The sequence below is a fragment of the Pleurodeles waltl genome, chromosome 7, assembly GCF_031143425.1.
Source record: "Pleurodeles waltl isolate 20211129_DDA chromosome 7, aPleWal1.hap1.20221129, whole genome shotgun sequence".
Taxonomy (NCBI): domain Eukaryota; kingdom Metazoa; phylum Chordata; class Amphibia; order Caudata; family Salamandridae; genus Pleurodeles; species Pleurodeles waltl.
In genome coordinates this window covers 79840028-79857409 of record NC_090446.1, presented here as the reverse complement: position 1 = coordinate 79857409, position 17382 = coordinate 79840028, and the positions used below count along the sequence as shown (strand labels likewise).

The window sequence follows — 17382 nt, the reverse complement described above, 5'->3', positions numbered from 1 at the left end:
GGAGCTCCGCAATCCATAGCTAGCGCGGCTCCGGCCGCCTCAATTTTTCAGATCAGCAGTGCTCGGGTGCTTCACATCGCGATCACGCGACGGAGGAGGGTGCCGCGAGCGTCTTTCGGACCCGGCGCGAGTTAAGCGTCTTGGGCAGCTCCCTCGGGTCTGTGCGCATCACCGCCTCCGCTGCGCTGGTTCCGCAACTGGGGGGGGATGGTTTTCACCCCCGTAGCGGATCAGGATATCTTTTTACAGGATCCTAATTATAGGCTGGGTCGGAGCTGCGGTTTATACGTCCGACACGGTCGCCATCTTGGACACGCCCCCGAGCACAGACTCCCTTTCGTGCAGAAAACCTGTTTTTCACCGCTAGAACTTGAAATCCTGAGTGCACTAACTGCAAAGAGGAATTTAGTACTACAAAGTCAGTCCTTGAAAGGAGAAAATACTGTAGGTTCGAGCCTGACAAGAAGCTGAAAATCCGAGCAGTCCCCTCAACAAAGTACTGCAGGCATGAGGTTATTTGGAGAGGGGCAACCTGCGAGATGACCTGTCAAGGCTATGAGACCCTACACATCGCAGGAATGCAGGAGCACGTGACCCCAAGAAAGGTCATTCATGGTGTGGGACGCCACCATTGTGAGTCCACAGACTAAGGCTGGTATCTCACCCTGTCAGTGGCACCTGGTGTGGTGTCCGTTCACCAATGTGAAGCTCTGTGGCCTGATATGAGCTGTATCAGAGAAACAGCCTCCTTAACATGACGGCGAGAAGCACACAGAACACGCTGCCTTCCCTGCAGGTCATCAAGGTCAACAAAACTCTTAGACAGCTGTACTCTGCACCTGTAATGTGTCGCACCACCAGACGCAACACAAACTGAAGCACTCATGAGGATCCAACACCTCCCTGCCCGCTGCGCAAACCAACTGCACAGCTCACATTTGCAACAATGAGGTAGGTCTAACAAAGCAAGACACTCAGAAAGCCATTGCCAGTTCCCGCAAACAAGATTTTCAAACAGTCAGTTTTGTATGCACCACTGTTTTACATAAAGCAGTGGTTGGCTAAATCCTAGGTCATAGCAACACGGTATACAACCGTATTATATAATAATTTCAACACGTATTTCCCATGGGCAGCACCCACTGTCCCATCAAGGAGCAATGAGGATTTTAGAAACCTTTTTACTGTGATAATGATTGTCTGTCCGCACTGAAATATGAAGGCCTTGGTTAGCTGCTATAACAGGAGTTAGCAGAGGGGAAGAGAGACTTGTACTTTTTCAGGCTGTTTTTTGTGTGCGGTCTCATAACACGAAGAGGTACTTGAAATCCAGGCATTTAAGAGAAAACAGGGTGCAGGGTTTCTCTGGGTTTATGAGAAAGGAGATTGATAAGAAAGCTTTATGGAGAGAGAGTGTGAGAAGTAAGAGTTGAGTAGGGATGTAGAGGAACTTCTGGAAAATATCGTGTAGGCTGACGAAAATATAAAAAAAACAGTAGTACTGACAAAATGCAAACAAAATGTCACCCCCCATCATTTAGCTACCACCCTCTGTCATTATATTTACTTCTCAACCTTACCTTCCTGGCCCTGGTCGAGACATCGCTGCAGCTCCTGTACTCTTGTAGTCAGCCTGTCACGCTCACCCTCTGTCTCATTCATCTGCTGATGGATCTTCTGCACTTCATTCCGGAGATAGTCCTGAAGAAAGGAGATACAAGAAAAAACAATCTTCTTATCCCAGGCAGATGATGTTTCTTCAGGGCTGGGACACCCTGGTGTTGACAGACTGGGAAAGGGAGCACAAAGCTAAGCTCTCTCTTAAGGAGGGTACTAGTGTGGCACTTTTTCATTTATATGTCTGTGTTCTGGGAGGAGTGAAGTAAGAGTGGAGAAACTGATTGAACAGAAATAAAATCCCCATGTCACTATAGGAGTGGAAGGGTCACCCAAAGTGCTGCACTACATGGCTCAGAACTACACCCTAAGTATAAAAGAAAAAGTTACTTACTTTTGGGAACAATATTGCTGGTGAATACAAACTTTTATGCACATTCCTAACTCAAGAGTTATCATTTCACGCTTCAGACTGGTCTAGACAAGGTTTTAACCAGCAAAGTCCCTCCAAAACGCCACATGGCTCTATGAAGTTTCAGCCACAATACCGCCTAAGAACATGACAAATGTTTTTACAGCAGTACTCTCACGGGCTACCAGGTGGTGCAGTGCCGTTCTACGCCGATTCCATACCGCCCTGTGACAGAGCCACCATCCCTGGGTGCAGACGTCAGTTTCTTATCTTTTCCCATTTCTTTGCACTTAGACGTGGAGAGTGAACAATTGCTGATACCATCGGAAAATTAAGGAAGCCAAGAGAGCGGCCATCGATGCCTGCATTTAAACAGCAGCCAACCGCACCAAAGAACTATTCAGAATAGTCAAAGAATACTCCAACCCAGTAGCCACAGAAAACAGCAGACAAAGAGAACACCATCCACCCTTCCCAGGAACTTTGCCCCACCCTCTGAGACTACTTCCACAGCAAGATCGCCATCATCTACAACTACAAACCCCAACCCACAATCTCCAACCTCAGCTCTCTCAACCCCACCAGCACACACACCAACACTTCCACAGAAGGCAATGTCAGCCCCTAGACTTTAGTTGCTTTTCTTGCTATAAGCTAGCATCAGCAACATAGGGAAAAGAAGGTTATTATTCTCCACATCATCATCATCCTCTGCGCAGTCCTAGTCCTCATCAGATATTGTGAGGGCACTGGAGTCCGAGTGAGAACAACTCGTCCATCTGGGTGAATCTCTTAGCACAAGGCAGGTGCTTTATCAGGGGAACATTATTAAGTCACCTTAATATTCTCTCTTTTTCTCGTTTGAGAACTGCATTGTAGTAAGCTCCATGATTGATGTCTGTGTGATGCAGAAGGAACGAACCTTCAACCAGATAGTGACAGCATCTTGACAGGCTCTGATGACGTCTTAGGCACCAAGGTGAGAGCCTATGCAGGTATAGTGTCACAGCTGATGGAATCACCAAGCCTGCACAAGGGCCCAAAAGGTACATAAGCTATCCTGAACAGTTCCACTACAGAGAGCTAGAGGTAGCAATCCGCGCATGGTTGACCAATGGACTCAGAATCTTCGGGGATATATTTAAATTTCGTCCAGGACAGATAGGGTCTAGGCTCAGAGAATGGTGTTAAGACTCTAAACAGACCCAACAGCAGGAACTTTCCTGCACTTTTGGTGTTTATGAGATAATCTAATAGGAGAAAAAGTTCTTGAAAAGTGATTTATCTATGGGTGAAGGAGGTGTTTCCCAATAGCCCTGATCTAAAAGCAATTTGGCCTCCCACTCCCTGATGGCCTTCAAGGCACACAAATTAAAGGCAGCAGTCATGCTTTGTGTCCAGGAACTACATGCAGCTATGATGTTGGTCTAAAAGAGACATTTTCTTGCAGTGTCTTTGAGGGGTTTGGACCCTGACTCTTTGAGGAGTAAAGTGACCTAGTTGTAGTCAACATGATGAGAACGTTTGCCATTGAGACTATAAAAGAGTGCTCAGAATCTGCATCGAAGGAGCATAAAAGAAAGAAACTGATGCCAGCACAACTACTGAACTCTATTATGTGTTGCTTAGTCCAAAGGCAGGAGATGGTGGTGTTATACTGAAGTCGCAGTTGAGACTGCAAGGGACCACTAGGCTGCGATGGAGAGTTATTGATGGGCAAAAACTTTTCTGGACCGGTCTGAAGCCAAGAAGGTAAGCAATTTGTGGAAGATGTATTCATCAGATTTGAGACAGAACTTTATACTTACTTTGTCTCTGTGAGTTTGGGAGAGGTCTTTCTGAATGTGCCTAATGGCAAACACCAATCTTTCAGGACTCATGCCCTCTAGTGCTCCACCAGCAGGGGACATAACAGCAGCACCAGCAGAGGTCCAGCTGCTTTCCACTTCTGTAAAGTAAAAATAGTCTATTTGACTTTGTCTGGTACTTGACAATTTACAGCAGCAAATTATACACATCTGCCACAAGTGACAACGATGGTCCCCCACACCAACGAAGAAGTAAAACGTATCTTCAGTAACTATATTTCAGGTGGACACATGATTTTCTCACTGACTCTTTACCTTATGAATACTTCTTTGAAGCTTAAGAGTGGTCTGGGAAACTGTTTTCCCAGTAATGATTCTCCAGGGATGTCAGGTGGCGTGATGTGACTCCTCGAATTACTGTGTTTCCAGAAATTGTATCACCAGAGTATATTAGGTGCCAACTGGTGTGCAGTCAACTACAGAATATTTTTTTCTGCTCCTTAACTAGTGGTGCAGAGAGAATCCATGAGAGCCCAGATAGGTACAGTACAGCACATAATGCATCTGCATAGCTAGATCTTATTAGTCACAGCACTATCTCATCAAGGAGGAGAGTGGGCAGTGAGCAATCAGCAGGATTATTATGAATCCACCAGGAATATAATTATGGAAAGTAAGCAATTTTTTCTTCAATGTGTCTCAAAGTAGTGCTGATAAATCTAGAACCTCATGCAACAAAGTTCGGGCAAAGTAGCAATCACATGGTTCCTGAGCTGTGAAGCAACAGGGCTTGCCTAAAGTCTGCCAGGATGAGCAAACAGCTGTCCGGCAGATATTGGCACCGGGAGGCCTCTGGAATGAGCTGTGGAAGTAGCCATTGCTCTGGTGGGTCTCTCTCAGCCAGGGCATAGCAAATTGTTTAAAAAGAGGATAACCCGATTGGAAATGGTGCATTTGTTCGCGGTGCCGCCCTTTTTTGTTCCATCAGAGCCCACAAAGAGCTGATCGCCCACTCTGTCCTTTTGAGTGTGGTCAATGTAGTAGGACTTTGCTCACCTGGGTTCTGGGTTATGCAGCTCTTCCTCCTTGGTTGGGTATGGGAGAGGGAAGGAAGTCAGAAGAGACAGAATGGTCCAAAGACTCCCTGGGTAAGAAGGATGGGTGGGTGCAAAGAACCAACTTTTTCATGTAGAAAATTATGAAGGGGGGAACAAATTAAAGGCCCCGACATTCTCAGACTTGGTGGACAGAAGCAAGTGCTACTAAGAGAGCTGGTAGAAAAAATCTCACATATAGATTAAACGCCAGCTACAAGGGAGATACCATGAAGACAGAGTGGAAGGGAACATGAAAAAGCAAACCTTTAAGAAAATGCACCACTAGAGGCAATATAAAACATGGAAAGTGGGTCAGGAAGGCATTTAAAAGGCAAGAGCCAGAAGGTAGCCTTTAACTATAGCCACCACAGTTTGCACAAACCTGAAGACGTCATACGGGCACGGTTTAAAAGGATCTATGTCCTCAGATTACAATAACGCACATATCTGTTCCAGCGTCACATGTAGAATAAATCTATGGCAGGAACTAAGGTAAGTGTGCCTAATATATTTCGATAAAATCACGATCTGAAGAGTAGTCTTGGCAAGTAACATGTGGCATCATCTGGGGAATCCTTGTTAAGAAGGATTTTTAATGACTAGTGTGAAGCTATGGAAGAAGTAACTATACACCAGCAAGCTTCCCTGGGCTTGAAGTAATGTAATACACTAAGGGGGGATGTACTATGGGTTTTTTCAGTGGAAAACTATGGTTTAGGATTGCAAAAAAACATTTTTATAGGTAATAGACCCATTTTGCAATTTGGAAAAGTTTTTCCCAAATTGCAATTAGAACTGACGTGTTTAAAGTTCTTTCCAAACTGCAAGTCAGTAAGGTATGTATCAATGGTCTGTGACCACAGTTTCGGTCTGAAACCATTGATCAGCTCCCGACCTCGAAGTTGGGGTGGTAACTGCTTCGCAAAGCGGAAGGGCTTCCCCTTTGGACTCCTCCCCTTTGAGAATCAGAGTGACAACTTCGTGGACAGCAGGCAAAGTTGTAAAAAATTGAGAAATTTATTTTTCAAAAAAAGAAGCCAAGTTTTCTTTGAAGAACCTGGGCTGCTTTAAAAAAAATCAATTTCCTCTGTCTGAATGAAAGAAGGAGGTTATATGGGTGTGGTACACTGGATGCGTAGGGCACACCCCCTTTTCACAATATGAATAACCCCCTGAAGAAAAGACATAGTAGGACTTTGGAAGGGAGGATGTACAACTTTCACCGAAGCCCAGTGGATCAACAAGTTGGTAGTAGAACTGTTTCCTGGAAGGGGCTGGGACAGAGGAGGCGGAATTCGAGACTGATGTTGCAGAATTCCGTGTCGTACAGAGTCAGTCTCAAAATGTGATGGCAAGTGCTGCATGCCCCACTAAAAGACCACTACATTCAGCATAAACATGATCCCGGAAATATGGAATAGTTGGTTGTACAAATCATCCAGGGATCAGTTAGTCACAACAGTGTAGACCAGCAGCTCACTGAAGCAGCGGATATGGAAATCTGACACATGGTTTCTAAGGGCCTAAATGTATCTGTCGACTGGTTAGTATTAGCGCTCATTAGATAATTATCACATTCCTGTTCGTTATTCCCTTGTATACAGGTCTTACGAATGGCCTACTATATAGTAGTCGCACCATCGACATCCTTTCTCCTTTGGGTATACCAGAAAGCAAAATTCTATTTGATTGTGTCTAATAGACCTTTTCTTGCATACTAAACCTCCAATTGGTTTGTGGGAATATGCCTGGAAACATTTAATAACTGTGCAAATGGTTTGAAAACGTTGCTGCAAAGATATTTTGTGAGATGTTTTAATTTCTTATGCATGCTCACCATCTAACCTGTCTGTGGACCTTTGTTGCCCACACTAGTCTCTTCTGCTAACTTGTTTGTTAACTTTTATTGCTCACATTAGTTACTTTTATCTAATACATGTTAATTGTACATGCAATGAATTTTGGACATCCATTGTAATTCAATGGGGTCCTAGGCTAAGGCAATATGTGCTGCGACTGATGTACTGTATCTTTCCTCAGGAGCAATTTGGCCTTTTGCCAGATCTGTTGCTCAATTACAGGCACCAAACACTGCACAATATATGATCATTCACCTGTTCCAAAATGGTTGCTGCACATGTTACGATTACCCATGATGACTAACTTTGTGATCAGGCCATGCTGCAGGTGCACAGCACGTAATTTTCATATGTTTGCATTTATTGGTTAATTTTTCTTTTCAAGTTCTGTTCTAAACACCACACTTCAGGATGCCTCACCAACTTCATAAATTTATATTCTGACTGTGCATGCCTTCACCAGTTTCAAAATGGAAATTTCTGTTTCTGATAATGTCTGTTTCAGTACACCCATGACTAGTTTCTTTTTTATTGTTGGTTCATTCCAACACTTCTTATAGGGATGATTCAATGGCCAAATATGGTGGCCACACGTGGCTTCTTTGTGTGTAGGAAGCTGGCTCTCTATATAGTGAACGAAAATGAGGTACACTGTGCAGAGAGTCCAGGTAACCCCATTAGTGCTTTAACTGTCCCAAGGTGCTCTATTTGTGGTAGTGCGGTTGAGCAGTCTTTGACTTATCAAAGGGGAGCGTCCGGCATCTGTTGCACACACAGATTCAATAAGTGACACACACTCAAATAAGGAAATCCAACACCAATTCCGATTTCATATTAGACACCAAGATCTTTGGGATCAGATAAGTACTTTTTGAGTGAGCGATATTTTAAAATACAAACAATTCAGCTGTCAGATTTAAGGGATGAGCTTTGAACATGGTTATGTTATCTTATGGGGGAAACATACGCTGCATAGGGTCACTTGCAAACAAGTTACAGGACTGTTCTTCTGGACTTAAGGTAAGTAATGGCCAAGGTCCTAGAATGCACCAACAGTTCGAGTTTCCCTACCCTGGTGTGTTGGGGCAGAGGTGCTTCCAGTGGTGGTAGCTTCGGACATTATAAGCTGAAGTGAACGGGGAAAAGTACTTGTAAGAAAAAGGGTAGACCAGTCCAGCAGAATGCAAAGAGGGGCTTGGCTCTTGAGGATCTCAAGTTCCCAGAGACACTGCCGTTTTCAATGGACTCGGGCTGGGGAGTCCAGCAGGTCGGCGAGTTTGAGGCTCTCCCAGTTCTTAGTGCACCTGCAAAAGAGGGGAAAGAAACACAGCAAGACGACTTCTGGTGTGGAGCTGGCCTCTCCTGAAGTCCTCGACGTGCAGGTAAGTTTTGGAGGCGATGGTGTTCGTACTCAACACAAAGAAGCCTTAGTGCTTGCAACAGGCTCCTGTACCCTAGGTATTGGTGTGGGGAGCCTCCGGGGTGTATCCGTGTCTAACAAACTGGATGGATCGATGGGGGCTGACCTCCTGGACACTCCTTTTGGGTTGCTGCTGCATCGGTGGACCAGGTGGCCAGCAGATTGGTGAACCAGACTGCAGTCAGTGCCTACAGGGAAGTGGCTCCTCCATTTCAAGGGAGATGCTGGCTGGTTGGCAAAGGGCTGGCAGTCCTGTTAGGCAGGATTAGTCGGGTTTCAGCAATTGTCGGAACAGGAGCAGGCAGGTAAGGCGTGATACCAAGTTCACAGCTAGTCCACAGTTCTTGTTTCTTCAGCTCTTCTTTGTCCTTCTTGTAGTCAGGCAAATGTGAGTTCCTGGTGTCAGGGAGCCACCTAAATACTGAATTTAGGGGTGTTAAGGGGAGTGAAAAGGAGTACCCAATGGGTCAATATGACCCCTATTTGACCACTTCCTATGGGGAGTGAGCATAACCCTGTCCCAAAGTTCCTAATCCCATCAAAAACAAGATGGTGGAACCCTTATTTCGTGGAGCACATCAGGCAGCCCACCTTAGGGGTGTGACTAGCCTGTAGGTGCAAGACACTTACGGCATAGCTAATTTCCTGCCTGTCCTGGTGCCAAATGGGCCTCTGGGTGGGGGATGAAATTATCCAGGCCTGGAAGAAGGCAGGATTGCATATCAAAAGCGAGCGAGGCTTTGAAGCCTTTCACCTTGGTATGCAGATTTACTAGCCATCCTGCTGGAGGAGGTGATAACACATACAGAGCAGGCATTGTTTCCTGACCTCAGAGCAGTGGCTCTCATGTACAGGGGGGATAGACACTTGTCTGTGGAGACAGGATGGTTGATACCAGTCAGGCAGCACACTAGAGGACTAGTAGGTTTTCAGGGGGGCACCACCGAGGTGCCCTCTGGGTGCATGTCACAATAAATCCAATACTGGCATCAATATGGGTTTATTAAGATCAGGTGTTTGATACCAAACACTTGTAATGACCAGGATGGCTTCCCTGTTCACTTCAATATCTAGTAATAGAACTAGACATCACAGGGGCATATCTGCTCATGCAAATATGCCCTCACATATATCATAATGCACCCTCTGCCTTAGGGCTCTTAAGGCCTGCTTTAGGGGTGACAAATGTAAGAGATGCAGTGTATTTGGGCATTGCACAAAGGGTGTGTGCGCAATGTCATGTTTTCAAAGTGGTGTGTACCATTTCACGCAGTCTGCATGTGTTTCAGTGTGGGTCCCTTAGAGTGTCATAATACATGCTGCAGTCCATAGGGACCCTTTTTAGTACCCATCAGTAGGTATGAGGGGTACCATTTACCAGGGACTTACAGGGGTGCTAAAGTCCTTGCTAATAAGGTTACAATTGATTATTTTATTTTTAGGGGAAAGAACAATGGCACTGGAGCTTGGTAAGCAGGCTTCGGAGCACTGTCAGAGGAGAAAACCAGCATCCAGTAGCTCAAATGGGGCAAAAAGTGGGGGGACATCTGCAAAGAGGAGTCCAGTATCCTACAGCATAGATAATCAAAGATGGTATACGTCTGTGATTGGGTCACAATGCAATTCTCCGCCACTACTTATTTATTGCTTGTTTGGATCCACTCACTCCTTCGCTGATCCAAGAGCAATAGCCAGTATTTATTCATTTTCCATCACAATACAGGTAAGCCCATTCTTACCATTGTTTGCCTTCTCAATTTTGATATTTATTTGGAATGTATTATTGATGGTTATGTTGCTGTCCTTTTACAGCACTGATTGGCGTCTTTTGATGGTTTTCTAGTTGGGTGATTCTTGTGAGTATTTTTTATGTAACTTCCCTTGCTGGGCTATAGATTTAAACAATGGCATATTTTTAGGTGGACTTTTAGATTTCTCCACTCCAGGCTTGAAGTAATCATTGGACCATGTAAGCATGGCTTTATTTGTACATGTACACGTTTTCCCTTTTGAATGGCCCGTCTTTGCATTTATAGATTTGTCTGGCTATGCTCTGACCACACCTCTGGAATTATTTGGACAGTGCTACCATGGCTATGCTGTGATTTTAATGAGATTGTGGAATGCGCTCACATCGGTTTTGGTTTCACTGCACCTTAAGTCACTTGGAATGACTTTTATCACGTTTGTTCACGTATGCTCTGTCAGCTACACACTCATTTAATTCTCATATTTGAGGTGTACATGAAAAAAGTTATATAGTCTCTTACCTAGACTGCAAGGGGTTATCATCTTAGCATAGTCCTGAGAATGGTCTCACTTATTAATTAACCGTGAGACCAAACCGTGGATATGTTTCCACTTCTTAACATCTGATAAGCTCTACAATGGATTCTGTTCTACAAGAGTAGACCAGCATTCATCTAACCCTTGGTCAGAGAACTCTTTCTAAAGAACTTCTTTGGGTTCATCTGAGTGCTGTATGCTGCAAAACATAACCAGTTCACCAGCTATTGTGTATGAACAGGTTACTCAATATAAATGGTTGTTGTAATTTTAAGAAGTAAACCACTGTATCTCATATGCATGCCTCTGGATATATTTTTTAAATGTAATTTGTCCAATACACGATAAGAACAAAACACGATTGAGTTTTGTTATGAATGCTTACTTTTGTGTTAAAAAACCCCGTTTTGAAAATAATGTTTGTTGAATGATCTCCCTGGTTGTATTACTGTAGTTGCATATACTGAGACCCACACTTTCAAGGGGTTATTGGGTTGCCCTTTACTGGAGCACAGCCGTCCCGTGTTATTCTGCTGTGAGTCGAAGCTCCAGCTGGATTGACCAGATCCTGGGCAGAGTTGTGTATGGCGTTAAAATAAAAAGTGGCTTCAGCACTTTTTTTTTATTTTTATGGAACCCCCTGATCTGGAAAACTTGTTTTAATGGTGGAGATTGCAAACAAAGTGTCAAGTTCTGGAACCTTTATCATTGCATTATGGCCAGCATGGATGTTTTATTTGGAGCACTGTGTAATAGGTGGTGTGGCAGTTTCAAATGTAGTATTGTGTTCATATTCAGAACCCATATCTGGAGTATTGGGCCCATCCCTAAGCATCTCTTCTGCAGTACTGTGCCCAGTTCTGCGTCCTCATCTAAAGTATCGTGTAGTTTGAAGGGCTCTTGGTAAGACAGAATGTAGACAACAGACACTGCCAACCACAACAGCACCTGGTTAAAACTACATTCCTACGAGGATCCACAAAGGATCTAAACATATACAGATTGGAGGAAAGGGATGCAACGCTAAGTGATACAAGGGACAGTGAGAGGAAGCATCAGAAAATGTTGCTTCATGGGAAAGGCAGTCACTCCAAGGGACAGCATTCTAAAAAGGAAGGGCAGAGACCAAAAAGGATTAATGATGCTAGATAGGCTCGACATGAAATGAGCACACCTAATCAGTTTGCCTGGCTTCATTTTCTACTGATCCAGATTATAAATTGGGCTGAGAGGTATTCCTGGGTGGGATGAAAAATTATAATCAGGCTGGTGCGACTGCACCTAGGTAGCCCAGATGCACAACACCTGACCTGATTAAATCACATGAACCTCAGAGTGCAAACGGAGCTGATCTGTGCCCCTGCCGGACCCCATTCCATGGTATGAAGGGGGCACAGAAGAATAATCCCTGTCAGCCCAAAGCTTCCCCTCCTATTTCCCAGGAGCTCAGAGTTAAGGGAAGCCAAACTCTCCCTGGAATGGGGACACTGCATGCAAATGTGGACCCATTAATAATGAGTGGTCACATTATTCAGGCCACACTGTATCAAGCACAAGAATCCAGCCCACTCGTATTTGAGATCTAGGTGTCTAAGAGGCGTCTTACCCCTGGGATGTGATGAGGACGCTGGCAGCAAGGTACCGTTCCCAGACTCCTCCAGACTGGAACTCATGGAGTAGTTGCCAGAATCCATGGCCCTGTTCACAGCAGAGAGGAACCTCTCCAGCTTCACTTCCACCTCCTGAAGTTCCATGGAGACCCTTGCCTTTTCAGCTTCCAGAGCCTCGAAGCGCTCCTCAGTTGTTCCGAGAGAGGCACCTAGGCGGTCCTGCTCCTCTTCTGCACGCAGCAGGGCCTCCTGCAAGTGGAGCTCTCTGGCACGGGACTCCTCTAGCTCATGGGAGAGCTCCCGTTCACGAGCAGTAAACTTGGCTACCTTGCGCAGCAGCTGAGCTTTCAGGGATGATACCTGGAAGAAAAAAAGGAAGAGTGGGGTCAATCCAAGTCCAGGGGTCACTAACCAAGGAACTGAGATTACAATTGATATGAGAAAGTAAAACCATATAAACAGATGAATCATTAACGTGGGCTTATATGCACAATGTGCCACATATTCTCTCTCATCTTCAGAAAAAGAAGTTGTGTACCTTTGTTAACAATGTCTTGTGCAGATATATTGTATACCTGCTTACTCCTTACCTGATGAATCTGACCATGTGCTAGACTGGACCCAGAAACAGTTGAGGTAGCTCTATTGTACCAGCAGGTGGTACCACATCTCTAGCTCAATGTTGGTACTTCCCCAGGTGAAACATCGAACCGCACGTGGCGTGACCCCAGATCCCTGACATCAGTTCCTGTCCTTTTTTCTACACTCTTAGAGGCAAAGAAGAGACTGACGAAGGTCACACAAATGCAGTAAATACAGATGACTCTTCAGATCTAGGCGGCAGGTGGGTCAGTGAGGAATCTGCAGGTAGACCATAGTATCCACCGAAACATATGTACAAAAGTCAAGTAAATTATTATTTTGATACATTTCTACCTACAGATCCCACACTTAATTAATCAATAGCAAAGAAATAAACCATAGGAGAGTGGTCTGAGGAGACACACAGGAAAGAATTGCAAGACCAGGGTGGAAACAATGACGCTCGTAAAGGAACAGATCGAACCTCGCACAGAAACCCAATATCTGCTCATGGTGGCAGCCCAAGGAGGATGAAGAATCTGTCTAACTCTCCAAGTGACTGATGACACAAAACACTCAACAAAAGGCCATTGAACAGTATCCATTCAATCCCTATTCCTTCAAACCATAGAGGTGCCTTATTTACAGAGCGTTTTTTAAAAGACACAGAAGAAATACACTAGGAGATAGGTCACCAATCCCCAAAGGATCCAACAAAAGCAACAATAGACACAAAGCCAAGCACCTCGAGACCCCACTCATCTGACACCACACCAGCCTTCAGGCTGCCACATTCCACCTGTCACAGTGTCTCACAAAATGGAGGGAAAACACACAGAAAAGCACATACTATTGTAGGGTCCTTGTAATTATTCACCATTCTCGGGACAGAACTTCTAAATGTCAGAAATTGGTGTGGGGATACCTTTCATAATCAGTCATTCTGGCTGGCTCGCTCTACCCCCACCAAATTCCTGCACACTCAAAAAAGGTCCCTAATAGGATTTTGATAACATCCTAAATCACTTTCACTTTTTCCAGGGCAATAAAACAAGTGGGAAGGAGCTAACCATACAAACACACAAGCTACTTCCCTTCGGTAATGCTCTTTCTGCTGGATACTCTGAAAACAGAATCCTGACATGAATTTCCCCAGGCACCAGAATGGATCCAGAAAATTCAACAGCAGTGCTCTTGCATGCCAGTAGGTGGCACCGTGCGACTCCACATGCAGCCGTCCACTCCGAAAGCGATGAAAGGAATCACATCAGTCCGACCAAGGCACATATCGGTTTCTTTCGAGAACCAGTGTGCAGATTCCAAGAGTGGGACCTTCTTTAGTTAGGAGGAGCCCATACGACAAAGTGAGGAAGTGGAACAGCAATAAGGGATCAGCAGTTAAATAGAGTATCTGCCAGAAAAACAAATTACTTTTCTTCAGTAACACCTTTTCTGGTACAGACTATCTAACCGCAGATCCCTCACAGACCCACCACTGCGGTGGCCTTTCCCTCTTTAAGTCTCTCCAGGGCCAAGTAAGCCTTCACTCCAAAATATTAAGAGCCATCAAAGGGCATGTTCATGAGGGAGTATTGCACATCCAATGAAAGCCCAGTGGAGGGAACCCCGGCATAGCACGGAAGCCCCATGCTGGTCCCAACCGCCCTACTAGACGGCTGGCTGTGTCCAGAGCGGACTGTGTACCTCCCTGTGCCTTGGCCATCCAAAAATAGCCTCTGCAGAGTTTGTATACTAAGGACAACCAGCAAGATGCCTGCCATCCTCTCCCGCAGCGGACCATAGGGGAAGAGTGCCTCTGGAGAACACTAGTTTGGCAATGCGCTCATTACTTTGGACTCCCTGTCAGATGAGGATGTAGGGAACAAATTCTAGTTCAGGCGGTTGGGAAGATGCTCTCTAGAGTGGGTCGCTGGAACAGAAAGTTGTGGTCTCCAGGGTGAGGCCTGTAACATCTCACCATTAGCCTATTTACTGGAGGGCAAGAGGCTGGTTTTGCCCTAGTGCTCGCCAGCACGTCAAAGAAAGCCTTATTAAAAAACAGAAAGCTTTCTTGGCTGGTCTGTGCTGGATTGAGAACCTGGGTTAAGACATTTGTTTTTACTTCTTGCATGGAACAGTAAGGTCAAGGACATCTGCCACTTCTGATCACAGTGCGAAGCAGGTAGAGTCTACAGTCACCATTGCTTGGTTTTGGGAGAATAAACCATTGTCTAGTGAGACGTCCAGAAAACTGGCATCCTGAACTTATTCAAATAGGTAACTTTCCTCACAAACATCACCCCAATATTCGCCATTGTTGTCATCATAGTAGTGGTAGGTTTCAGGGTTAGAATGGGCCTAATGTCAAGGGCCAGTGTATAGGGGTTGAGCTGAGTCTGGTAAAACTATCAGGTCCATAATCGGTGTCAAGCCTCAGGGTGCTGGTGTTGGCTCAAGGAAGGACCGACCCGGGCAGAGGCCAAGTGGCACGGTTGGAATCGGGGATGAATATGCCAAAGAGGTCCCGAATGGAGGTACCGGGGGGGTTGCACGACTCCAAATGGTGCGAGTGGTGCAATAACAAAGAGGCATGTTTTGATCTTATACCTTTTAATGGATTTCTTTGACTTACCTGAGCTGTGCAACTATGATCTGAAATGTTTCCGGGAACAAGAGTGCCTCCGACATAGCAGGGGCATGTGGAGCAGATGTCCTCACATGTAATATAATGCACCCTGCCTTAGGGCTGTAAGGCCTGCTGTAGGGATGACTTACATATATTGCATGCAATGTGAGGGGACATAGCACACAAACTGTATGCAATGTCGTGTGTTCACTTTTAGCTGCACTAAGACACGTAGCCTGCAATGGCAGTCTGTGTGTGCTAGGTGAGGGGGCCCTGAGTGTGGCAAAATACATGCTGAAAGTCTTGTGGACTCTCTTTGGTACCCATGTCCTGGGACAAGAGGTACTATTTACTAGGCACTTACAGGTGGGCCAAAGGTATTGCCAACTGGGGAACAATTGCACAGTTTTAGGGGAAAAGACCTGGCACTGGGGCCCTGCTCAGCAGGAACCCAGTGCACATTCCGTCACAAATCCATCATTTACAAAGCAAAACGTGGAGTGACCTTGTCAAAAAGAAGCCCTTTCCCACACACAGCTGTTGGTTTTGCCAGTTTTTGTCTATAAAGCGCTGTTTATTAAACGTAGAAGAAAAACATTTCAAAATACTGGAGGAAATGCAAAGAATTATCTTATGGTATCACAAGCCTGCACATTGAATTCAAGGATTTCAAACTTTATAATAGGTATGGTTTATTTTTCCAGGTGCTTTTTACTATTAAAAACCTTAACAAAATGTAAAAAGAATAAAGAAGAATCAGAATGTAAAATGTAACACTTAAGGTGTAATTTACTTTTCACAGGATTCAGCCATTTCGTCCTCTGCAGTAGCCCAGGGAGCAGATTTATGGCCCCCCAGGAAGTGTGTCATGCTAAATAAATCTTCTGCCTCAGACGCCAGTTGAGTGAAAGTAGCAGATGGAACTTCCCCCAGCGCCTCAAAAGTCTTTGTGTGTCAAAGCTTGTGCTTTCATGCAATACTTGAAATGCAGGAGATAAACCAAAAACAACCCAAAACAGACAAAAACATCCCTGTTGCTGAGTTTTTACAGCCATGCTTGTTAGGGGGGTGAAACTTCACAGAAGGGAGAGAGCTAGAAAACACATGCCCTCTCATGGAGGGCTGAATGAAAAAGAAAAAAAAATCCCTAAAGTAAGCTGTGGAATGATACAAGTCTGCCAATCAAAAGGATTGTAAAGATGCTTAGCTCCAGAGGAGGGGTAAACAGAAGTGGAAGGCAAGTCGTCAAATAAGAAGTAAGCAAATTAGTGACTTTTAAGCCAACTAATGGTAAGCAATGGGTGAGTTGTAATCCACTGAACGTTCACGATAGGATTTTTGGAACAAGACAGTCTACTCTGTCCGATAGGTGAGATATAATAATGTAACTGAGGACATTAAAAATCCTTTAAAAAAAAAATTAAAAAGAGCTATATATACAGGATTTGCCTGTTTCCCTTTCTGTAATAAGTTCCCTGAAGCAGCCTTTAGATGAATTCCCTCTTGTTTTTGATGAAAGATTTTTCTGCATTTATTTTCCTCTCAAGGAAGGACGTTAACTACAAAGTAATTTAGTACAACCCCCAGTCCGTGGGGGCCACAATGGCAACCAATCTGAGAGGATTCACGGACAAACATGATACAATATTTGACTTTAGTTAAGATGTCAATAATTAAAGGATCCAGATTTTCTCTCCATCCACCTGGATGCAATCATACAAAAGAGAGGGCTGCCTTCTGCCTTACAAAGCGACTGCAGATAGGCAACTCATCTTACAAACATGTTACGCTTATACCTCCTGATGACGGACCACTGCAAGAGGGATTGTAGGAACTATCCGAGAGCAGAGACTGGTTTGGATAATTTAAAGACAAACCAAATGGACTATAAAGACAGTCAGAATTGTTGGAACACTGAGAGTTCTGAAGATATAGCAGGCATGTTGTACCGCAATGCAGGAAATCTTTCCTGTAACTTGCTCACTGCAGGTTAGTCCAGACAACTGACATGACTTGTTGATGTCTTTCAAAGTTTTCTCATCTATACCTCAAAGTTTGAGTTATC

At 44.7% G+C, this 17382-nt stretch overlaps 1 protein-coding gene across 1 annotated transcript in view; it reads right to left on the bottom strand.

Annotated features, from left to right (window-relative positions):
* Positions 1–17382, bottom strand: part of LOC138303688 (centrosome-associated protein CEP250-like) — a 159234-nt gene that overhangs the window by 50155 nt on the left and 91697 nt on the right. Inside the window, exons 25-27 of the mRNA XM_069243015.1 lie at positions 12106–12469; positions 3838–3977; positions 1581–1701 (exon numbers count right to left, since the gene is read on the bottom strand). Of these exons, the coding sequence (XP_069099116.1) occupies positions 1581–1701; positions 3838–3977; positions 12106–12469 (625 nt within the window). The remainder of the gene's footprint in view (positions 1–1580; positions 1702–3837; positions 3978–12105; positions 12470–17382) is intronic.